General features: G+C 37.4%; 1 protein-coding gene across 3 annotated transcripts; it reads left to right on the top strand.

The window, feature by feature from the left end:
- Positions 1–824: 824 nt before the first annotated feature.
- Positions 825–25,403, top strand: LOC104116649 (glycerophosphocholine acyltransferase 1-like). Of its 3 annotated transcripts, none has more exons than XM_033661415.2 (6): positions 825–1,106; positions 2,540–2,631; positions 3,068–3,125; positions 3,631–3,726; positions 3,802–3,895; positions 25,264–25,403. In XM_033661415.2, the coding sequence occupies exons 2-6, from the start codon at positions 2,543–2,545 to the stop codon at positions 25,266–25,268; spliced, it is 342 nt and encodes a 113-aa protein (XP_033517306.1). In that variant the 5' UTR covers positions 825–1,106; positions 2,540–2,542; the 3' UTR covers positions 25,269–25,403. The 3 variants fall into 3 exon arrangements, with proteins under 3 accessions (XP_033517306.1, XP_009625843.1, XP_009625842.1); XM_009627548.3 differs by lacking the exon at positions 25,264–25,403 and adding an exon at positions 9,211–9,693; XM_009627547.3 differs by lacking the exon at positions 25,264–25,403 and having other exon boundaries at positions 3,802–4,240.
- Positions 25,404–26,345: the final 942 nt, after the last annotated feature.

The following is a 26,345-nucleotide window of genomic DNA, read 5'->3' as shown; positions in this document are numbered from 1 at the left end:
AACACTCATACCAAGGCAATATACTATTATTTTTCTGTTATTCAAAGTTCTTACACTTGTTGATTAGTGTTCCATTACTATAAGTCTGGGATCTAGGATGGATATCTCATTAAGGCTGCCGTCGAGTCCAGAATCATCCTCTTCCCCTTGTTTTCGAGTGGTTTGGCAATTTATTATATTTTTTATCTGTTCAATCTAGCAATATTTACCGTTTATATTGAATTAATATACGAATCTTAAAACCACTAACAAATTTAATTATTATCCGTTTTTTAGGGCGAACGGTGGTAATGAAATGCAAAAAATCAACTAATATATACGGAGTATTTTTTGCTAAAAAGGCAAACAACTTGTAATTTCTTTGATCCTATTTTTATTTCTCATCATAAAAGTAAGTTTGGGAAACATGTATATCTTCGGATAGGCGGAAAGAAAGACAAGAAGAAAAGAAAGTCATTATTTGAACATTTCATTGCTTAAATGTAGAAGAAATTATAATCAGTATACTGTAATTTCAATCTCAGTTCGATTTAATTTGGTACGACATTTTTCTCACACGTAAAAGATTGTCATCATCATTTTGTCCCTTCGGGGACATTCGATTATAAAAAAATGGTCATCATTTTTAAGAATGTGATTAAGGTGCTTTTAAGTCAAGTTAAACTATATATATTACAATTATTGAAGTTCTTTTGTTTGATGTATGAAAAAATGGAAGAAGGATAACAAAAAAGGAATATTAATATTAATAAAAAGAATGTGAAAAAATAAATAAAATTAAAAGATAAGTGGGCAATGTGCATTCGGACAACGGAACAAGTACACCTTTATATCATAAAAGAATATTGTAATCCAGATGATGCTTAATGACGATTAGCGACATAATCAATCACGAGATAAAGTGTCGTATTCCATAGCGAAGCATTTCACAATGAAAGACGCACAGAGAATGCAGAGGCCATATTTATATACAACTCGTCCGAAAATGTAACCACTACGATTGAAGAAAAAGAAACTCAAAGAAATGTCTAACAACGAATTAGAACCCATGGAGGCAATGGAGATTCATTTGGAAAAGTCAAGCGCGCTTCAAAGATCGATCCAAGGTACTCAAATATATCTGCACAACAAGATGAATGCATTTTCATTTTACTAAATGAATGAATAACACGACGTGCATTTATCGATTTAGCGTAAATACGACGTGCGTGTGAGAGTGCATTGCCAATGATTTATGAAGCTTCCGTCTACTTTTCCTTCATTTCCGTGGTTTGATTTTATGCACGAAGGGTGTATATGGGTGAAATCGGGCCTACGGGACGCCACGGTTTCCGATAAGGTAAATCAAGCAAGAGGTGTGATGATAAGGAGCGGAATTGAGGCAAGGGTCTAGATAGGGTCCGGGGGCACGACGCCCACCTTCGGAAATATCGGGGCCATGACCCCGGGATCGGTCCAAATCCCAAAAGACATCAGAGAACATCATCGGGCAACCGAACACGATTAACAGAGGGCCATGATATCCGTGACCAGCCGGGTATCACGGCGTAGAACTCGGCACGTACCGGCGAAAATCCGGTGATTAGTTAAACGGAAGGTTTTTTTTTATCTTTTATGGAATTGTAACTAGAGTAGGACTCCCCTACTATATAAAGGGAGTTTGATTGTGTTGAGGTTTTTGTTATTTAAGATGAAATAGTCTTAAAATGAGGGTGAATGGGAAATAGAGGGAAAAATGAAATTTTTGAGTAAAATTTTAAGTTTCCCCCTCTTGACAATGAGACATTGTCCCATATTGGAAGAAGAAAAGATTTTTGATAGGTATATATATAATTGCTCTTCTTGTAGCTTTTAAAGAGTTAAGAAGAAAGCAAGCCTTGCGCCGTCGTCGTCGCTCGCTCTGCTCGGCTCGGCTTCGGCTTCGGCTTCGGCTTTCAAATTTATTTGTTAATAGTAAATTTTTGTGTTCGCTGAAACACTGGGGTTTGAAGTACCGCTACACCAGTGTGTGATTCGTTCTATCCTGGGAGAAAATAATCCATAACCTTGGGTACTAGGAGGGGATTAAATTCCTTAAAGAAACACTGTGAATTCAGTGGGCTCGAATTAATTACTGTTTCATTACGATAACTTATATTTCCCAGAATTATTATTTACAAATACAGCAATATTGGCGGGACTAACAGATTGTTCATTAAATAGATTGTAACACGCATACAAAGGCAATATACTATTATTTTTCTGTTATTCAAAGTTCTTACACTTGTTGATTAGTGTTCCATTACTATAAGTCTGGGATCGAGGACGGATATCTCATTGAGGCTGTTGTCGAGTCCAGAATCATCCCCTTCCCCTTGTTTTCGAGTGGTTTGGCAATTTATTACATCTTTTATCTATTCAATCTAGCAATATTTACCGTTTGTATTGAATTAATCCACGTATCCTTAAAACCACTAAAATATTTAATTGTTATCCGTTTTTTTAGGGTAAACCAAGGGTTTCTTGATTTGGTGGCAACTCATGTTTGGTTTTTGTGTAGAAAATGGCTCAAACAACGCAGATATTGTACAAACAAGCCGTTAAGATCAGATCGCCAAACGTGCCGAGGAACATGAACGATTTACTAACAAGGTAATTTGCACCTCTACAACGTAACTTCACTCCTACCCAACACTTGCACACCCTTCTACTGTATGGAGTTCAATGCCAGTATAAAAATATTTATACAATCATGTGAATTATGAGTTAATTAATTACAGTTAAATCTGTATGATAAGCATTAATTGATAACCTGTAAAAAACTTGTAAGTAACTTTTACCTCTTTACATTAGCAGAAGCAGTGTATAGTGTATACACACACATACAAGGTCGGTGCTGAAAGCAACAGATTCTGATGAAACTATTGCTTATACACTGCGTCCACCCTGCCTTTAGGTTATGTTGGTAGTGGTCCTAATCAAGATTATTGTGCATTACTGATTGCTTGTGTTTCCTTTCTGGCTAATTGAATTATTTCTTGAAAGTGTTTTGAAGTTATAGTGGTTGTACTAATGATGTAATTTGCAGGTTTCTCATCTCATGGGAGTTCTTATGTTTGGGGCGTTTTGCTTTATTTTGGGTGCAAGTGAGTATATTATTTTATTTGCTTATGGAATCAGTCATTTTGCTTGTTTTAGCCATATTGACAGACACAACTTTATTGGCTGCACAGGGCCACAGGATATTCGATATGTTTACTGTTTTTTCTACGTCACCTTTGTTCCTCTTCTATGGATTTACTACTGATTCAAGAAATGGCATTACTATCTTCTGCTAACCCAATCATCAATCTGCCAAATTTTTTAAATTGGACAAAAGTGTAAGCGCCATAACAAGTAGGGAAGCCCACAATGTCTCAAATGAAACATAATGGTTCCAACTAGGAGAAAGGACAATAACTATGCCATCACTAGATAATTTGCTTCTATATTGTGTAATTTGAGTTTGGTTTTGTTCTTGCTGAACTTTATGCTATTGATTTCTGCTCTACATTTGTTCAGATCTCTCCCTGAATTGCACGATTTTCAATCTATGTACTGTAGCATAACTGATTCCTGGAAGTAGTTTTATTTTTTATTCTTGTTTTGCAGGACTTGTGTTATTATGCAAACACAATTTTCTTAATCATGCTTCTGGCTTTTCCTACAAATGAGAGGTTTTTCATGGTTTGTTTCTCGTTTGCAGAAGTAAGCATCTTATACGAAGGTTTATTTTAAGTTTAACTTCACTTTTGAAGATTAATTCTCTAAATACAACTGCAGGGTCGACTAGCATGGGCATTGATCGTTTGGCGCTGTAGCTTAGTTTTTAGTTCAGTTGATAAAACTGGCAGTGTCTTCATACATCTTTTACCTGGTAAGTGGACGGTCCTTCTATCTGACTGTTGCTATCGTAGAAATTTAGCCTCTTAACTACAGAAGTCAATGTACGGTTGTATGGACAAAAAGCACTGTCAGTGCTGTTAAAGACAGTGCATTGTTTTGAAGTAGTCATGCTTACAGTTCATTGAGTCCCCTCATGTCTTCCCATTTTGGCTGTGGTTTGAGAGTGAGTAAAAATCAGGGATATGAGTCGAGTATAGCTCTGTCAGAGTTCATGTTGGACTGTCCATTTTGGCATTTAATTTTTTTCTCACGGTTTTGTCCCAGAATATTATCTTGGCGAGATCTTTCATTACATAATTAAAGCTGTTTTGTGGAAGTTAAGATTGCTTTTTTAGGACTATTTCTTTGCAAAGTTATTGTTCTTTTTCCAAGTTTGCTGTATGGTACTTGATTGTTGAACTGGATTTCAGGTTCTTGTGTCCTTTACATCTAGGTGAAAAGTATGTTTCCTAATTTTAAGCGCCAATCCTGTCACAGAGTAAATTAAGTTCTTCCTAGGTTGTTCTGTGTCTGCTGCTACAAATGAAGCAACCAAACAATTTCTAAACGCAAAGCTATATACTCTGCCTCAGCAGAAGAAGAGCAATAGTGGGCTGCTTCTTGGATTTCCAAGAAACAGGGCAGCCACCAAGAAAAAGAACATAACCACTAACAGACTTCCTCGAAGCAGTACAACCAGTCCAATCGGAGTCACAATACCTCGTTAAAGAGAAATCAGGAGCAGCAGTAAGTAAAAGCCCCATATCAGGAGTACCAGCAACATATCAGAGAACATAGAACATGATAAGCGGCTTCAAGATGAGGCACTCTAGGGGAAGACATGAACTGGCTGAGGTGTAGCACAGTGAAAGAGAGATCAGGCCGAGTGTGTTGCAAAACATTTAGCTTGCCAACTAGTTTTCTATATAAGGAAGGGTCAGATAAGGGAGCACCAATATCAGCAGAAAGCTTCACATGAGAAGCTAAAGGAGAGACCACAGGATGAACAACAGTACAATCAAACTCGGAAAGCAAATCCATGGTAAACTTGTGTTGGCAAACCAGGAACCCCTGAGGGTGTTTCACTATCTCAAGTCCAAGAAAATAGTGAATCTCACCAAGATCTTTAATTCTAAATTGGGCATCCAAAAAGGCTTTAAGAGCAGTAATTTCAGAAAGATCATCACCAGCCACTAAAATGTCATCAACATAAATAGCAACCACAGTCAACTTTGAGTTGGAAAGCTTAGTGAACAAAGAGTAGTCATTCAAACTGGGATGAAAACCTTTGGACTGAAGAGCCGAGGACAACTTGGCATACCATTGCCTTGAGGCTTGACGCAAACCATAAAGAGATTTGTTAAGCTTACAAACTAGTGTAGAGCAAGAGTTAGGAGCAGCAGATTGAACAGAGAGACCGGGGGGGATTTTCATATAGATTCTTCATCTAAGTCACCATGTAAAAAAGCACTATTTACATCAAGTTGAAAAACATCCCAATTTCTCTTAACATCCACAGTCAATAGACACTTAAAGGTGGTCATTTTAACCACATGAGAGAAAGTCTCATTGAAATCTATCCCTTCTTGTTGAGTGTCCCCTCTAATGACTAATCGAATCTTGTATCTTTCTATAGAATCATCAGCCCTCTGTTTCACTTTGTAGACCCATTTACAAGGAATTGCTTTCTTGCCACAAGGTAGAGGGACAATGTCCCAAGTAAGATTCGCCTCTAAAGCCTGAAATGCTTTCAGCATTGCCTCCTGCCAAGCATGGTTTGAAGCAGCCTGATAAAATAAGTGAGGTTCTTACAAACAACTCTCAGAAGATAAGGAAGGGACCCTAGGAGTAGAGACAGAGGTGCAGACATAATCAGAAAGGTAAGGTGGGGGAGTACTGGTCCTAAGAGATTTTCTGAGAACTGGAATAGAAGAAGAAGGTTGTGCAATGGGAGTAGGAGAAACATAAGAAGTAGGGATGGAAGGGGAGGAAGGACCAGAATGAGTAGAAGAATGAGGAGAAGTTGGGATATGAGAGAAGGAAGAAACTAGATCTGAAGGGACAAAAGGAGAAAACAGTTGTGGAGAGGAAGATGAACAATAAGGAAATACATGCTCACAAAAACTTACATCCCTGGAATAAAAAATACTATGATTAGAAAGATTTAACAACTTGTAACCCTTCTTCCCAATGCTATAACCAAGAAATATAGATGTAGTGGTTCTAGATGTGAGTTTGTCCCTATAGGGCTTAGGCACAACAGCAAAGCACAAGCAACTAAAGGTCCTCAAATGAGAAAAAGAAGGAGCAGAACCATGCAAAAGTTCAAATGGTGATTTGTGTTTGAGTAAAGGTGAAGGAAACCTATTAATCAAGTAAGTGGCAGTCATGACACATTCTCCCCAATACTTAAGAGGAAGTTTGGACTGAAACAACAATGCCCTATTAATCTCGAGTAGGTGTTTATGCTTCCTTTCCACTACACCATTTTGTTGGAGTGTGTGTGGAAAAGAAGTCTGATGCAGAATACCTTGGAAAGAAAAGAAAAAAATGGCTTCAATACTAGATCCTAACTCAAATGCATTATCTGATCTAACTATTTTAACAACGGTAGTGAACTGAATCTGAACCATAAAGATGAAAGATTGTAAGACAGTGAATGCATTAGCTTTAGATGATAATAAATGTGTCCATGTAGCTCTAGAAAAATCATCTACAATAGTAATGAAATACCTAAAGCCATTATAAGTCTGAGTGTGATAAGCCCCCAGAGATCGACATGAACTAGTTGGAAAGAAGAAGTAGAATGAATTGAACTTTTAGGGAAAGAGAGTCTTTGCTGCCTAGCCATAGGACAAATAGAGCACAAAAACGTTTGTTCTTAGGTAGGTGATCATGTAAAAAGGAAATATTTTTCATTTTAGCAAAAGGCATGTGTCCTATCCTCAAATGCCAAGCATGATCAACAGATAAAATAGAGTTTGGAACATGAGCAGAAAAATTAGCTTCACAATCAGAACTTTGCACAGAATCAGAAAGTATAGAACTACACTTATTTGTATTAGTCAGATTACTGGCAGTAATGGTATTTACAAGAGGAACTGTAGAAGTAGAAGAAGCAAGGTAATCAGGATAGAGGATCCACAGGCCCTTCTGAATTTTACCAATTTCCAATGGCTTCTTCAGAGAAGGGCACTGCAAAGCACAAGAAGAAGAAGTGAAAAGAGCATCACACTTCAGATGAGTAAGTAATTGAGATAGGAAAATCAGATTATACTGAAAAGCAGGAACAAAAAGAACATCAGGAAGTAAGACATCAGAAAACAAGGGTAAGGATCCAGTACATGTGACCTTAACCTTATATCTATTTGGTAAGGTCACCAGATAAGGTAAAATTAGTGGTTTTATGTTAAGTAGTAAAGATTTATGTGGGGTCATATGGTGAGTTGCACCTGAGTCTATAATCCAAGGACTATCTTCTCTCCTAGAGAAATTGCAAACAATGAAACTAGAATGACTATAATCAGGAGCTCTAACAAAACCTGCAAAATTGGCAGACCCAGAGGCAAACTCCTGAGGTGCTGGAGTAATTCTAGATTGCTAAAGCAGGGAAACAAGATGGTCATACTGCTCCTTTGTCAAGTTATGACTCCCAGTAGTAGATTGAGCAACAATGTTACTTGAATCAGTACCATCAGCATACACCATGGGCTGAGCTTTAGATGCCTGAGCACATGCAACTGTCCTCTTATACTTGTTCTGAAAAGCAGGGTTGTTGAACTTTGGCTGAAATCCAGAAGGAAAACCATGCAGCTTGAAGCATTTCTCTATGACATGACCCGGCTTTTTACAATACCTGCAAACTAGATTTGCATTGGGCTTCCTCGAGGAGTCAAATTGTATTTGCTGAGTGTAATTATGAGGGAAATACTTTTGAGGATAATTTTGAGGATAAGGTTTTTGTGTTCCAGTAGAGAAAGCTACAGAATTAGAACTGAAGGATGGGACAATGGCTTGGACTTCAGATTGACTCTCATCATTTATGAGCATAGAGTAAACATTGTCAAGATCAGGCAAAGGCTTCATCATCAATATATTTCTTCTAATAGTGGAGTATGACTCGTTAATCCCCATCAAAAATTGATGAACTTTCTGTTCCTCATCCAAACGCTGAAAATTCTCTTTGCAACCACAAACGTAGTCTGGATATGCAACAAAAAAAGAAAGCACATCCCATAATTTCTTAATCCTGTTGAAATATGAGGCGATACTAGAAGAATCCTGAGAGATAGAGGAGATCTCTTTACCGATTTGGTAAATCTTTATTCCACTCGCCTGTCCAAATCTCCACTCAATTTCCTTCCAAAGCTTCTCAGCAGATTCTGTGTACATGACAGTTTCTCTAATTTCCTTATCTAGACTATTAAGGATCCAAGCCACAACCCTGTCATTAAATCTAATCCATGCATCAAAATCAGGAGAAGTAGGCCTAGGTTTTGTAATAGTACCCTTGATCATCCCCAATTTATTTTTACAGGACAAACCTAACAATATTCCCCTTCTCTAGCTCCCATATCTTGTCCCATTAAAATTTGTAGTAACTAAAATTGTGCCAGGAGAATCAGAGGGAAGGAGATACAGGGGAGATGAAGGTGCAACAGTAGAATTATCACTAGCACTAGAACTTTCCTCAGATGTCGGAGCCATATCACACAGAATAATAGAAATTAGGGTTTTAAGAAAACGGTATTACCAGACTTCTCCAAACATTCGAAGAGATAAAATGTTCGGTCAATCTCGTCCAACACCAGCAGAAGCAAAGACAGAAAAAATAAACACGCCGCATATTACCACAAAACCTCGCAGGAACCGTCGAAATAATTAACACCAATACCGTCGTAACAAAATTCGAATCAACCAAAAATTTAACTAAAAATGTAGAAGAAATTGCCCATATCTAATATTATCTGGGCTCTGATACCATGTTAACTAATGAATTCATCAGTTATTTGGAACAAATGGAAAACCTAATTTTGGAGAATATTTAGAGAGAGAAAATGTGAAAGCTTTTGATTATATAATCGAATAGAATGAAATGTTCTGTACAGTCCAGATATAAAATGATGTACAACCCATATATATATTTACACAAATGGGCCACGTATCTATAAATAAAAAAGGGACCCAAGTCTGTTACATCTAAGACTATCAGGGAGGTTGATATTGGGTCGTCTCATTATTGGGCCTGTGTTGGACTGCATCGTCAACAACATTAGTGTTAATCTTGGAAACTTGTTATTTTGACAGGGGGCTCTCAAAGAAAGCAAAGACGGCAAACAACTTAAGTGGTCTGCTTGGCGACCAGAGCTGCATTTGGTATACCAGATGTTCAAGGTCTCAGCATCTGTATGGAATGGAGGAAATTTTCTATTAGAAGTGATGCCGAGACAGGTGATTCTCAAGGAGAAGAAAAAATCAGAGATGCAAACTTTTTCAGAACAGCAAAATGAGACTCCTTTGCAGGAGAGCTTAAAGTAATGCTTAAGAAATATCTTAGTAATAAAGTAACTATCTCTTAGGCGTTGGAGACTTCATAATTAGATGCAACTATAGTTGTTAACACTTGTTTCTGGTTTACAAATGAATGGAAGTCTAGTGTGTGGCTCTTAAGTTGTGAATTTGATGAAACAAATGGTGCCCAGTATGTTCCTTGTGGTGTGACCTAAATCAAATGGTTGTGTGTGATGTCAGATGTGTATTAAAATTGAATGGTTACAACACAAGTTGACAGGCGGCAAAGACGAATCTATGGCAGAGTTTACCTAACTCATAGCTTTCAGTTTGGACTGTGTGTATACTAGACGTGGTTAAGCCTGTGCTAGCACAGGCCCAACTCAATGTTTTAAAAATGTGGTTGTCACGATCGGGAATCCCCACCCTTGGGATCGTGATGGCGCCTAACATTTCACTTGCTAGGCAAGTCAATGTTAGAATAGTTTTTAGCCATTTTTAATAATTTAAATTAACTGATACCGAGTAAACTGAATAAAATAAAATAAAATTAAAATAGAGTGAGAAATATACAATTCCAGAACTGGTGTCACAAGTGCACGAGCGACTAGAATAATACAAATAATGGTCTGAATGAAAGCATAACTGTCTGAAATAAAATGAACAACTAAAATATGGTAGAATGGGACTTCCGAGGTTATGAACGCCGTGCAGTTGTACCTCAAGTTTCTGTGAGGCAATCAATCTAAGCAATTACTGACCGCCGCTAGGACTGACTCCAAAATCTACACAAGAAGTGCAGAGTGTAGTATGAGTACAACCGACCCCATGTATTTTGTAAGCGCCGAGCCTAACCTGGATGAAGTAGTGACGAGACTAAGGCGGGTCACTCACAATAACCTGTACGCAGTATAATAATAATAGCAGGAAAGGAACACATGAAAATTAAGGCAATTAACTTATGAAAGTAAACTCAATTCTCGAAATCAGTAAAACCAGAAACATAAGTCCTCAGAATCTCATATGAAAACACTGAAAACTAATTCAATGCAACAATGAATACAAAACACAAATCTGTTGCGGCGCGCAACCCGATCCCACCGTACAAATGCAATCCTCCCTTATTTCACCATATCAATAACAAGAATAACATATAAAATTCGTTGCGGCGCGCAACTCGATCCCACCATATAATCAGAATCATTATCACAATCATCCCTTATTTCACCATATCAAAATCACATATAAACTCCGTTGCGACGTGCAACCCAATCCCACCATATCAATATCAATCCTCCCTCATTCCACCTGCTACGGCGTGTAACCCGATCCATAAACAAAATCAATAAATGTGATCAATTCAACAACTCAATTCACAAAAATTTCTACGACTAAAGAATATGAAAGCAAAGCAATAAGGAACTCTGTATCAAATCAAGGAATGCTACAATTAATACAAAGCAACAAGACAAGCCAAATATTTGACAATTAAAGTATATAAGTAAGACAATTAAGGCAAGTAGCAATTAATCATGGAAGAATGGAAGAAACTAACATTTTAATACGAGAATAATAAGTGAAAAATAGCAAGTTAAGTCATAGGAAACAATTAAAGCATGTAACAATTAAGACATAGAATAAAATAATTAATGGACTACGGAAAAGCATGGAAACAATTATTTTGACGGCGTATATACACTTGTCACCTCGCATATACATCGCTACACATGTAATTCACATAACACATAGCGCAAGGGTTCATATTCCCTCAAATCAAAGTTAGACCCAACAGTTACCTCGCTCCGCAAATAAATCAAAGCTCAACCAGGGCCTTTCCTCAAAAATCCGCCTCCAAACCAATCGAATCTAACCAAAATTCGAATCAAGAACATCAAACAATGCTAAGGAAATCAATTACACTACATAAAGTTAAGATCTTTACACTTTTCCCAAAAAGTCAACAAAGGTCAACCCCTGGCTCGCTTGGTCAGAACTCGAGATTCGAAATAAAATACGATTACCCATTCACCCCTGAGTCCGGTTATGTAATTAGTTTCGAAATTCGACCTCAGTTCGAGGTTTAAATCCCAAATTTACAAAGATCTCTAATTCCACCTAAATCCCTAATTTCTACCATGAAAATCCTATATTTGATGCTGAAATCTTGTGAAATGTAATGGGTAATTAAAAAGAAATATGTTAAAGTCACTTACCAATGAATTTAGAAAGAAAATCTCTTGGAAACATTGTCTCTACGGTATTTAGGATTGAGAAAATGTGAGAAATGCGTTAAGTCCCGTTTTCCCCTCTTTTACCCAGCTACGGATGTCGCAATTACGATATCTTGTTCGCAATTGCAAACATCGCAAATGTAGAGAATAGGTCGCAAATGCGAACCCTTCTAAGAAATCCAGTCATCGTAAATACGACCAACACTTCGCAAAAGCAAAGCAGTACTCAGTAGCTAGTGGTCGTAATTGCGACCATAACCTTCGCAATTGCGAAGATCTAGAGTCCGCAAATGCAAAAATATTCTCGCAAATGCGAAGTGTACCCAACCCAGCCTATGCTCGAAAATGTGAATCATTGTTCGCAAAATCAAGGCTCGCATTTGCGAGCTAGATCTCACAATTGCGAGATCTGCAGATCACACCAGAAACAAAAGATGCATCATATGTTTCCAAAGTCTAAAAATCGATCTGTAGCATATCTGAAACTTACCCGAGCCCATCGGGATCCAAACCAAACATGAATACAAGTGTAATAATATCATACGAACTCGCTCGCGTGATCAAAATAGCAAAATAACACCTAGAACTACGAATCGGACACTAAAACAAATAAAATTTTCAAAGAAACTCAAGAATATGAAATTTTACAACCGGACGTTCGAATCACGTAAAATCAACTCCGTTTTGCATCAAATTTGCAGACAAGTCATAATTACTTAAATGAACCTATACCAAGTTCCGGAACCTAAATCTGAACCCGGTAGCAATAAAGTCAACCTACGTTCAAACTTAGAAATCCATTAAACTTTTAAATTACTAGTTTTCAACAAATTATGTTAGATCACGCTAGGGACTTTTGAATTCGGTTTCGGGCATACTCCAAAGTTTCAAATCACGATACGGACCTACCGGAACCGTCAAAATATTGATCCGAGTCCGTTTACACAAAATATTGACCATAGTCAACTTTGTTTTTTAAAAGAACCACCTTATCGGTGTGCGGTCAGGTTTGACCCCGACCTATATATATCACAAAAGAAGAGAACATGGAAGAGGACATAAACCTTTGCTTCCAATACAAAGTGATGGTAGTTCTACTGGATAGTTGTACCAAAAGGAAACTTGTTGAGGAGAACTTCTCCTTTACAATTTGAAAAAAGTGAACTATACATTGTACAACTATCATGTTATAACTATCCATGATCAAAAGTGAAATTCGTTGTTTGTGCTTTGATCCGAAAGTTAGGTAGTTCATCAATATCATTCTTCAAAAAGTTTTTAGCTACCAAAGGAAGAGCTAAATCCCATGTGAAGAATAAATCCTGCTTTGTATGCTCTCCCATGTTAGCAAGAAAGTCAGTTATATAATTAGCTTCTAATAACAATGCTGAAACGAAAAGTTGCGCGAACCATCAACTCCATTATCTTCTTAATAATGCACTTAACTTGCCAGGATAGTTTGTATGATCCATTAATCATCCCAATAACAACCAAAGAATCCTATTCCATGATAACATTGAGATGACCATTAGAAATACACCATTGCATCCCAATCAAAATAGCTTTTGCCTCAGCTACATTGTTACAACATGTCCTAAAATAAGATGCATATGCCATGATCAGTTGACCATTGTAGTTTCTAAGAATACCTCCACCACCTACACTGCCTGGATTCCCTTTGCTACACCTATTTGTGTTCAATTTAAGAGTCATAGTTGTTGGCTTCCATCTGATGCATTGAATATTAATTCTAGGCTTGAGCTTTTCAATTTTCTCACAAGCCACATGCCATTGTTTATCCAAAACGAGAGAAGGGAACTAACTGTAGTCAACTCAAATGAGTTTTAAGGCACGATTTTATATTTTTATAAATTTTCTCATAAAAACTTTCTGGGAAGAGGACACGGACTGGGCACGAAAATCGAGAAAGTCTAAATGGAGTTATTCGAGGTCTCGGAACACATAAATGAAGGGTAAAACTATAAATGACCTATCGGGTCATCTCATTCTCCACCTCTAAAACAAACGTTCATCCTCGAATGGACATAGAAAGGTACTTGGACTGGTGAAAAGGTGGGGATATCTACACCACATGTCCTACTCGGACTCCCACATGGCTGCCTCGATCGGCTGACCTCTCCACTGCACTTGATCTGAAGGATAACTCTTAGACCTCAACTGCTGGACCTGCCGGGCTAAAATAGCCACCGACTCCTCCTCACAAGTCAAATCCTTGTCCAATTGGACTGAGCTGAAATCTAACATATGGGACGGATCACCGTTATACTTTCGGAGCATGGACACATGGAACACCGGATGGACTGCTGATAAACTAGGTGGCAATGCCAGCCTGTAGGCCACCTCAACCACTCTCTCAAGAATCTCAAAGGGTATGATATACCTAGGGCTTAACTTGCCATTCTTTCCGAGCCTCATTAAAACCTTTCTGGGTGAAACCCGGAGCAATACCCTCTCTCCAACCATGAATGCAACATCACCAACTCTACGATCAGCATAACTCTTCTACCTAGACTGAGCGGTGCAGAGTCGATCCTGAATAATCTTGACCTTATCCAAGGCATCCTGAACCAAATTGGTACCCAACAACCGAGCCTCTCCGGGCTCGAACCATCCAACTGGCGTACGACACCGCCTCTCGTATAATGCCTCATAAGGAGCCATCTAAATGTTTGACTGGTAGCTGTTGTTGTAGGCAAACTCTTCAAGCGGCAAGAGCTGATCCCAAGAACCCCTGAAATCCATAATGCAAGTGCGAAGTATATCCTCTAATATATGAATAGTGCGCTCAGACTGTCCGTCCGTCTCGGGGTGAAATGTTGTACTCAATTCAACCAGCGTGCCTAACTCAAGTTGTACGGCCCTCCAGAAGTGCGAGATAAACTGCGTATCTCGATTAGAAATGATAGACATAGGCACACCGTGAAGGCAGATGATCTCGCTGATGTAGATATCAGCTAACCCCTCTGAAGAATAGGTAACTGCCACTAGAAACAAATGTGTTGACTTGGTCAACTTGTCCACAATGACCCATATAGCATCGAACTTCTTCTGAGTTCATGGGAGTCCAACAACAAAATCCATAGCGATACGCTCTCACTTCCACTCAGGAATCTCTAGCCTCTGAAGCAAACCACCAGGCCTCTGATGATCGTACTTTACTTGCTGGCAATTTAGACAACGAGCTACATATGTAACTATATCCTTCTTTATCCTCCTCCATCAATAATATTTCCGCAAGTCCTGATACATCTTGGCAGTACCTGGATGAATAGAATATATACTAGCAACTGCGGGCCTCCTTAAGAATCAACTCACGAAGCCCATCCACATTAGGCACACAAATATGACCCTGCATTCGTATAACCCCATCATCTCCAACAGTAACCTACTTGGGACCATCGTGCCGCATCGTGTCCTTAAGGACAAGTAAATGGGGATTTTCATATTGACGTTCTCTGATGCGCTCATACAAGGAAGACCAAGAGACTGTGCAAGCTAGAATATGATTGGGATCCAAAACATCTAACCTCACGAGTTGATTGGCCAAAGCTTGAACATCTGATGCAAGCGGCCTCTCACCAACTGGGATATACGCAAGGCTACCCATACTCACATTCTTTCTACTCAAGGCATAGGCCACCACATTGGCCTTCCCGGGGTGATACAAAATGGAGATATCATAGTCTTTCAACAGCTCCAACCACCTCATCTGCCTCAAGTTGAGATCCTTCTTCTTGAACAAATACTGTAGACTCCGATGATCCGTGAATACCTCACACAACGCGCCGTAAAGATAGTGCCTCCAAATCTTCAGTGTGTAAATAATGGCTTCCAACTCTAAATCATGAACAAGGTAATTCTTCTCATTAACCTTCAACTGCCGTGATGCTTATGCAATCCCCCTGCCATCCTGCATCAATACAGTACCGAGCCCGATACGAGATGCATCACAATACACAGTGTAGGATCCTGAACCTATGGGCAACACCAACACTGGCGTCATAGTCAAAGCAGTCTTGAGCTTCTTAAAGTTTAGCTCACACTCATCCGACCATCTGAATGGGGCACCCTTCTGGGTCAATCTAGTTAATGGGGCTTCTATGGATGAAAACCCCTCCACGAACCGGCGATAATAGCCCGCCAAACCCAGGAAACTCCGGATCTCTATAGCTGAAGTAGGTCTAGGCTAGTTCTGGACTGCCTCAATCTTCTTAGGATCCACCTTTATGCCCTCTGCCGATACAACATGCCCCAAAAAAGGTTATTGAGTCTAAACAAAACTCTCATTTTGAAAACATGGCATATAAGTGATATCTCTTAGAGTCTGAAGTACAATCTGAAGATACTGCTCATGCTCCTCTCGACTGCGGGAGTAGATCAAGATCATCAATGAATACAATCACAAAATAATCCAAATAGGGCTTGAACACCCGGTTCATCAAATCCATAAATGTTGCAGGGGAATTTGCCAACCCAAATGACATCACTAGGAACTCATAATGCCCATACCGAGACTGAAAAGTTGTCTTAGGGACATCATATGCCCTAATATTCAACTGATGGTAGCCAGACCTCAAATCGATCTTCGAAAACACCCTGGCACTTTGAAGCTGATCAAATAAGTCATCGATCCTCGGCAACGGATACTTGTTCTTGATAGTGACTTTGTTCAACTGCCAATAGTCTATAAACATCCTCATCGACCCATCTTTTTTCTTCACGAACAACATTGGTGCACCCCAAGGTGAGATACTAGGTCTAATGAATCCATTATCAAGAAAATCTTGTAACTGCTCCTTCAATTCCTTTAACTCCGACGGGGCCATACGGTATGGTGGAATAGAAATGGGCTGAGTGTCCGGAGCCAAATCAATACAGAAGTCAATATCCCTGTTGGGTGGCATCCCCAGCAGATCTACAGGAAACACCTCTGGAAACTCACGCACAACAGGTATTGAATCCATGGAAGGAACCTCCGCACTCGAATCACAAACATAGGCCAAATAAGCTAGACATCCCTTCTCGACCATACGTAGAGCCTTCACGTAAGAAATAACCCTGCTGGTAGAATGTCCAGGAGTCCCCCTCCACTCTAATTGAGGCAACCCCGGCATAGCTAAGGTCATTGTCTTGGTGTGACAGTCCAATATAGCATGATAAAGTGACAGCCAATCCATATCCAAGATAACATCAAAATCTACCATATCAAGAAGTAGAAGATCTATGCTAGTCTCAAAACTCCTAATAGTAATCACACATGAGCGATAGACACGATCTACAATAATAGAATCTCCCATAGGCGTGGACACATACATAGGAGCACTCAAAGAATCACGAGGCACAACCAGGTAAGAAGCAAAATATGATGACACGTAGGAATAAGTAGAGCCCGAATCAAATAGAATTGAAGGTCCTCTATGGCAAACTGGAACAATACCTGTGATAACGACGTCAGATGACTCAGCCTTGGGTCTAGCTGGGAAAGCATAAAATCAGGGCTGGGCCCTACCACTCTGACCTGCGTCTCTAGGACGGCCTCTAACTAGTTGGCCTCCACCTCTAACGGCCAGACCTCCACCTCTGGCTGTCTAACCCCTACCTCCAGCTGGCTAAGCGGGCGGTGGAGAAACTGGTGCTGAGACTATGGCACGAGAACTCTAATCTCAGACAGAACCTCTTGATGTGACCAGTACCTCCACACTCAAAACACCTATCCTGCTGTTGTGGCTGCTGAAGCTGAAGTTGACCCGAACGGGCCAAATAACCACGGTAATATATCTGAATCGGAGGCGCACTGATAAGAGTTGATGGTGTACTATAGGATGGCTGCCCAGAATGAGGCACATAAGGACCACGATTGCCTGAAGCATTGTGAGATGCCTGAAGCGCTGACTGAAATGGCCTGGGAGGATGGCCTCTACCAAAAGTACCCCTGCCTCCAGATGAGGCACCACTGAAACTACTGAAACGGCGAGGCCTTTTATTAGACACCGGCCCCCTCTCCTAAGCACGAACCATCTCGATCCGTCTAGCAATATCTACAGCCCTCTGAAAAGTAATATCATCTCCAATCTCCTTGGGCATTTGTAGCCTGATAGTGAAAGTGAGCCTATCAATGAATCTCCTCACTCTCTACCTCTCAGTAGGGAGCAAAATAATGGCATGGTGAGCTAGGTCCACAAATCGAGTCTCGTACTGCGTAATAGTCATACTACCCTATTGAAGACGCTCAAATTGCCTACAGTAATCCTCTCTCGGAGTGACAGGAATGAACTTCTCTAGAAATAGTTGTGAGAACTTATCCCAAGTAAGTGCAGGCGACCCAGCTGGTCTAGTCAACATATAATCTCTCCACCACCTCTTGGCGGAACCAGTGATCTGAAACACTGCAAAGTAGACCCCGTTGGTCTCAACTATACCCATGTCCAGCAATACCTCATGGCAGCGGTCTAGATAATCTTGTGGGTCCTCAGAAGATGTACCACTGAAATGAACAGAAAAGAGCTTGGTGAACTTATCCAACCTCAACAAAGCCTCAGAAGACATAACATGCCTATCACCGGCTTGTGCCGCAATAACTGACCGAACCACCCCAACTAGCGGGGCTACTGGAGTCTGATACTAGGGAGCTACCTGCTCCGGGGTGTGAGTAGCGGGAGTCTGTGCTCCTCCCCCGGTTTGAGAGATGGCTGGTGCCACTGGGAATGCACCGGTCTGGGCCACAGTCTCCATAAGGCCCACCAATCGGACTAGAGCGTCTTGAAGCCCTGGAGTGGCTATGAACCCCTCAGGAACTTGAGCTGGTCTGGCGGGTACAGTTTGAGCTGGAACCTCCTGCTCGTGATTAATCTGAGGCTCCACTGCGGGTGCTGCTGCTCGAGATCTAGGCTAAGCTCTGCCTGTGCCTCGACCTCTAGCTCGACCTCTGCCCCTGGTAGTAGCTTCCACAGAGGGCTCCGGCTTTTGTCCGGCTATAGATGCAGTGTGTGTTCTCTCCATCTGCGAGAGATAGAATGAAATCGCACGATAAAGAAGGAAAGAAGTGAAATTTTTCCTAAACTCCATAGCCTCTAGAAGATAAGTACAGACGTCTCCGTACCGATCCTCCAGACTCTACTAAGCTTGCTCGTGACTCATGAGACCTAGGCAACCTAGTACTCTGATACCAACTTGTCACGACCCGGAATCCTCACCCTCGGGACCATGATGGCGCCTAACAATGCACTTGCTAGGCAAGCCAACGTTAGAATAGTTTTTAGCTATTTTCAACAATTTAAATTAACTGATACTGAGTAAACTGAATAAACTGAAATAGAGTGAGAAATCCATTATAGCAGCAATATCTAGATACAATCCCAGAACTAGTGTCACAAGTGCACGAGTGACTAGAATAATACAAATAATGGTCTGAATAAAAGTATAACTGTCTCAAATGAACTGAACAGCTAAAATAAGGTAGAAGGCAACTTCAGGGCTGCGAACGCCGTGCAGTTGTACCTCAAGTCTCCGTTAGGAAATCAATCCGAGCAATCGACTGACCGCCGCTAGGACCGACTCTAAAATATGCACAAGAACTGCAGAGTGTAGTATGAGTATAACCGACCCCATGTACTCTGTAAGTGTCGAGCCTAACCTCGACGAATTAGTGACGAGGTTAAGGCGGGTCACTCACAATAACCTGTATGCAGTATAATAATAATAGCAGGAAAGGAACACAAGAAAAATAAGACAGTTAACTTATGAAAGTAAACTCAATCGTCGAAATCAGTAAAACCAGAAACATCAGTCCTCAGAATCTCATATGAAAACACTGAAAACTAACACAATGTAACAATGATACAAAACACAAATCCATTGCGGCACGCAACCCGATCCCACCGTACAAAGACAATCCTCCCTTCTCAAAATGCCAGTCGTCGCAAATGCGACACTTTTGGTCACAAATACGAACCTAAGTCCCTCGCAAATGCGACAAATACTTCGCAAAAGCAAAGCAGTAGCTAGTGGTCGCAATTGCGACCATAACCTTCGCAATTGCAAAGATCCAGAGTCCGCAAATATTCTGGCAAATGCAAAGTGTGCCCAACCCAGCCCAACTCGCAAATGCGAATCATTGTTCGCAAAAAGGAGGCTCGCATTTGCGAGCTAGACCTCGCAATTGCGAGCTAGACCTCGCAATTGCGAGATCTGCAGATCACACCAAAAACAAAAGATGCATCAGTTATTTCCAAAGTCCGAAAATTGATCCGTAGCCTATCCGAAACTCACCTGAGCCCGAGGGGAGCCCCTCGGGCTCCAAATCAGACATGCACGTAAGTATAATAACACCATACGAACTCGCTCGCACGATCAAAATACCAAAATAACACCTAGAACTACGAATCGGATACCAAAACAAATAAAATTTTCAAAGAAACTCAAGAACATGAAATTTTACAACCGGATATCCGAATCACGTCGAATCAACTCTATTTTGTACCAAATTTTGCAGACAAGTCATAATTACTGAAATAAACCTATACCAAGTTCCGGAACCAAAATCTGAACCCGGTAGCAACAAAGTCAACTTACATTCAAACTTAGGAATCTTTTAAACTTTTAAATTATTAGTTTTCAACAAATTACGTTAGATCAAGTTAGGGACTTCTGAATTCGGTTCCGGGCATATGCTCAAGTCTCAAATCACAATACGGACTCACCAGGACCGTCAAAATACTGATTCAGATCTGTTTACACAAAACGTTGACCGTAGTCAACTCAAATGAGTTTTAAGGCCTGATTTCATATTTTCATAAATTTTCTCATAAAAACTTTCCGGAAAGAGGACACGGAGCTATTCGAGGTATCGAAACATAAAAATAAAGGGTAAAACTATAAATGACCTATCGGGTCATCACAATGGTTTTTCTTATGTATGCAAAATAAATTCAAATAAGATTGTTAATTATCATCGGATAAACACACACAACCCGAAAATATGATGCATGAGATACCCATTTGGAGATATTTTGGTTTGAGCGTCCATTTTTCTATAGCTCTTCGGATTTACTGATCTTTTATGAATAATCAAAAGCGTAATAATGATTTGTTATCTCAATGAAGATGGATGGATTCCTTTTTGAATTGTGTGTTCCAACTTAGATTTTTCATCCTCTAAATTTCAAACAAAATAAGATACCCATTACATAATGGAGACACTTTTGAATCCTAAGCCCTAAATCTCCATCCGAGATATTTGTACTTTATCCAATCCTAGTACCTTTATTTTGTTGGACTTGGCATATTTATTCTAAAATAATATTAAACAAAAAATTGTACATTTTGTACTACGTTTGATTCATTAACTGATTTTTACATTTCGTTTGTTTACATAATAACATATTACTTAAAGTTAGAAAGCTATAGCCTATTACTACCTTATATGTTTTTTCTGTTTTAATAGCTACAGTATACTATCTTTTGTATTTTTTTTAAATCTACTTTTTACAATTGAATCTTCAGAGTATCGGATATTTTATAAAATAATAGGAATGAATGGTAGAGATTTTTATTACTGAATATGGATACTTGTGGTAAGAGAGAGGCTTCTATTTATGTGATTTTTCTTCTAAAACAATCAGTGTTAACTTCTATAGAAAGAAGTGAAAGTACCCTAATATTTATTTCATTTAGAATAAGTTGGTAGTTTTTATAAAAATAGCCGAAGAAAAATATTATTGGAGACCTTCAGCTAGCCCAAGATCGTTAACTAAAATAGAAAGATTCAATTAAAGAAGAGGAAGTTTGAATGAAGAATGAAGATTTTGGAAAGGAGAACTTTTTTATGGGAGAAGATTGTGTTGATTTTGGTTTAGTTACAAATGCCAAGGTCACCCCTATTTGTTCTTCTCTAGGGATGGTTCTATTTAATATTCTAGAACATGTACAACAAAAATCTAGTTAAGCTTATCTTCTCACATTACTCTAGAACATCTAGATATGTTTACTAAATAAATATCATGTAGATCATTCTAGAATCTCTTTTAAATATCTATGATTTATCATTACTAGAAATTCGGTAAAAATCGACCAAAAAAACGGACCAAAGTTGGTCGGTAATGGCCAGTAACCGACCAAAACACGACCATTTACGTGTGGACGGTATTTTAGGGGTCGGGAAGGAATACCGACCAAAGTTGGTCGAAAATTACCGACCAACTTTGGTCGGTCAATTAAATTCAAAAAACAAAAATTGCAAAAAAATACCGACCAAAATTGGTCGGTTTTTATGTAATCAAAAGATTCACCATCTGGGAATCGAACCGGGGTCTGTACAGCGGCATGATACTATTTTAGCACTAGATCATTGGTGCATTTTGTTTTAAGACTGCCTTTTATTTGATTTATACACTTTAATTGAATTTTCGCATGAAAATAACCGATCAAACTGATCGGTTTTATTAAAAAGTAAAATTACCGACCAAAGTTGGTCGATTTTTTTAAATGACCGGCCGAATTAACCGACCAATTTTGGTCGATTTTTTTAATATTAATTTTTATTTATTTTAATTGAAAAACCGGCCAAAGTTGGTCGATTTTTTGAAAAATAAATTTTGCGGGACTCAAAAATAGTTTCCCGCATTTTTGCGCCAAAGAAAACCGACCAAAGTTGGTCGGTTTCGTAAAAAAAATGAAAAAATAAAATATTTTGAAAAACGACCAGACTTTGGTCGATTTTTTGACCGAGGGTCGACCTTGGTCAGTTTTTGCCGAATTTCTAGTAGTGTATTATTCTTCCAAAAATCAACTTTAATTTTTCACGGTTTCTTCAATTTCTTATTTCATTTGCAAATATGGATAGTAAAATTAGTGGGCGAGAATTTTTTCCCTTTTCAACTTTCTGTTAAAAGAGGGAATCAAATTTTACCTTTCTGCATGGGAGTAATTTTGTCTGTATGCAGATAATTTCTTTCGCAACATGAACTTTTCTTTCTAATTTTTCTTTTCACAATACTTACTTTATACTTTTTACCTATTTCAAACGTTAACCGATTTACCTTAATTTGGTGCATTTTTTGTTTTAACTTGGCTAAACATCTTTTTCCTTGCTGAAAATTAAAATACATATAGATAGAAATCAATTTTTGTTCATGTAATTTTTCATTTAGAAGAAGACAATGATATTGTGTTTTGACATACTCGGATTATTGGGGTCTCTTGAATTTATTATTGACGGATAGTAAATATAGGGTCTTGTGAATTTGTTATTTATGGATAATAATAAATAATTAATTAGGTAAATTACTAACAAAATTGCAACCGTCGTTGCTTCCAAAATCAAAAACTTGGTAGAAGCTATTAAAGCCAATAGCCATGATAAAATTGAAAGGAAAATCCTAAATATAATGCATTTGTAAAAGGTTGCAAATGCAATTAAAGAGCTTAATACTTGTATTTAGTTTATTCTTTATCATGGTAATGATAATCCCAAAAGAACACGACCTAAATGAAAAAAATAATATCAAATTCATTGTTATTCTTTATACTCTATGATTGCCATTTGGGTTTCACACCGTAAAGAAATAGATTTTCAGAAAATTTATATGTTAGGTTTTATATATTACATAATTACTTTTTTCCTTACAGTTCTAGAAGGTAAAAGTACTAACATTATTGATTTTTAAGTTTGGATTGGGCTAATGATACTCTCGAGGGAACGGAAAATTTGAGTTGGGGGTAAAATGAGAAGCTCTTTGGTATTTACAAGAGAATCAAACTGCATGCCAATGACTTTTAATTTTCTTTTGAAATTAACTATATAAGAATTTAAATTATGTCTTTATATTTTTTAATTTGTTTCTTAAAATTATGTCAATTCTTTATGTTTTTTATTTTAGTTTCTCTATTAAAATATTTTTAAATATGTGTATCTTATCCATATAGTATGACTTCTCTCATTATAATTTAAAAAAAAAATATTATTCTCAAAAATCAAATAAGTCTAATTCTTCTATATATCTATATACTGAAATTATTTATTCACATATTTTTTTCTCCTTTTGTTTGATTATATATCCATGTTATTGCGGTTACCGATAACGTAAAATTATCGTATCCTTATCTGCTACTCCCATTATAATATATTATAGATGAATTTAGTTTTTTTATTTCTTGTAATAAAATTTTCATTTACTTTTATCCTTTTATTCTAATGCACAGATTAATATGCTTAAATTTAAAAATAATATTACTTATTTATTATCTTTATTTTATTTTAAACTTAATTCAAAGTATAGTTTCTTACACTATCTCTATCCCTCTCTTTTTATATTTTTTTTCTACAATAAAAATTTTATATAATCATTTCATTTAGTGTTTAATACAATAGTAGATTTAAAAAAATAGAAATGCATATATTAATACTTTATACTTCATCAAAATCTCAAGATATTGTTTTCGTCCTTGGAGTTTTTTTGGCCTATTCAAAAGCTTGGATAAGATTTGATTAATTTTGTTTTTCTCAATTCAAAGGCTTAGATAAGATTTGAATTGATTTGGTTTAACAAATAAACGACAGAAGATATGTGAATTATTATTAGTAATAGTAGTATGTAGTAGTAGATTAGAAGTTTTAATGATTTTTCCGCCATCTCGAGTTAATAAATATCTTTTAATAATTTAAAACTTTATTAAATTTGAAGTTCAGTGTACCTAGTTTGTGATTAAAAAAATGTACAACCATTATACTGATGAAATCACTTTTAGACAAGAACGAATTGGAGTGTTTTATTGAATAAAAGATAAAAACAGATGATAAATTTCCGAAAGTGTGGTTCTGTTCAACGGAATTTCAAAGTAAATGAGGAGGAAAAGAAGTCAACTGGCGCTCGCTGGACCGTTATTTAATTTTTTTCTTCCTATACAATATTCGAAACTTATTTACTAAAATTATCCTAATTTTGTATATTACCCGCCCTAAATAAGAATTACTTACAAATTATATACATTCCACCTTAAAAGGCTCTCAATCCATTATTAGTGTCTTAAATTAGGGGATTATTTGCTTGGAAAAAGGCATAACTGAAGGGAACAATGGTGTTAACCACGTTTGAGTATCTGATGGTGGCAATAGCAGCTCCCGTCATCGGAAAAGTGTAGGCCCGAAGTATACAATTCTAGATCGTGCTAAGTTGTTGGAATAGTTTGAGTGATTGGCAAGATTGGCTTGAACATCAGGTAGGTTATGAGCCTCGGAACGATAAACTTTGACTACAAAATACCTGAACCAGTCACAAATTAAATTTGGTATTGATCTCTTTGAAGGTGATTGGCTTTTCCAACAATGGCTCTGTTGAAGCATTGTACTACTGAAATGAGTTGGATGAAAATCATCCTCGACGATGAGCAGTAAAGAGTTTTTAGTATTCAGGTGTTTGACTCTCCACCAATGACAGCTTTTAAAAAGTTTTGAAGCTTTGAATTCGAATTTGGGTTATCAAAAACTATTATTTGTTTGGATTGAGTGTTGTTGCAAACAATTAGGAATATTGTTTGGAGTTTATATCTCAATTTTTAGGGTATTTGGTGAATATTAGACTTGATTTTAGCTGAATTTCAGATTGAAAGAAGAAGAAGAAGAAGAAGAAGAAGAAGAAGAAGAAGAAGAAGAACACATGACATACCATATACTTACGAAATTTTCGTAAAGTTGTAGTATAATTGTATGTAAATTGTATTATGTTGTAGTTATATATATTTTTTATTTGAATGTTGTATGAAAGTTGAAAAATAGTTATATAATGTATGAATTGTTATATAAAATTTGTATTTAAGTTATTAATACTATCTTTTTACATAAAGTTGTTGATATGTATCAAAATTTGTCCAAAGATTTTACGAGCTTAATAACTATCGTGCGGGGCTAGTAAAGTATTCTGCTTCACTTGATTGGTTAACTTACCCAATACACTAATCTATCACAAATTAACGAAACTTATTTAAATCATCACTAAAATTGATACATCATACTTACAATTAATATTATACAATTTGATGGTACAATAACATACAAATTTAAAAACAAATTTCGTGCAAATTTAATACAAATTGATATATCTACAACAACATACATACTAAAAATAAATTTTACACACCTAATTATATAGTATACACTTATCTACAACTTTCATACATTATTTTTACCCAATTAAAATATATCTACAATATCATACAACTTAAATGTAATTTTCATACAAATTTTATACAATATGTCTTTTTGTATATTTTGTATCTGATTTGTATATATTTTGTATGTGGGGTGTGTTTCTTCCTCTCTAAAATTTCCAATCAAAACTTTCTCTCTTAATACAATTTTGATACATATCAATAACTTTATGTAAAAAGATTGTATTGATAAGTTAAATACAAATTCTATACAACGATTCATACATTATACAACTATTTTTTAACTTTCATACAACATTCAAATAAAAAAAATATATAATTACAACATAATACAATTTACATACATTTATACTACAACTTTATTACAATTTCGTAAGTATATTATATGTCATATCTTCTTCTTCTTCTTCTTCTTCTTCTTCTTCTTCTTCTTCTTCTTCTTCGAGTTTCAATTTGAAATTCAGCCAAAATCAAGTCTAATCTTCACCAAATATCCTAAAATTGAGATATAAACTC

Source organism: Nicotiana tomentosiformis, chromosome 5, assembly GCF_000390325.3.
Source record: "Nicotiana tomentosiformis chromosome 5, ASM39032v3, whole genome shotgun sequence".
Taxonomy (NCBI): Eukaryota; Viridiplantae; Streptophyta; class Magnoliopsida; order Solanales; family Solanaceae; genus Nicotiana; species Nicotiana tomentosiformis.
Note: the sequence above shows the minus strand (reverse complement) of the source record. Positions and strands in the feature narration are given on the sequence as shown.

Excerpts from the sequence above, each read along its gene's own strand:
- LOC104116649 (XM_009627547.3), top strand. The coding sequence starts at position 2,543 with ATGGCTCAAACAACGCAGATATTGTACAAACAAGCCGTTAAGATCAGA. Across the intron at positions 3,126-3,630 it reads TTGCTTTATTTTGGGTGCAA|GACTTGTGTTATTATGCAAA; the intron begins GTGAGTATATTA and ends CTTGTTTTGCAG. Across the intron at positions 3,727-3,801 it reads TTTGTTTCTCGTTTGCAGAA|GGTCGACTAGCATGGGCATT; the intron begins GTAAGCATCTTA and ends ATACAACTGCAG.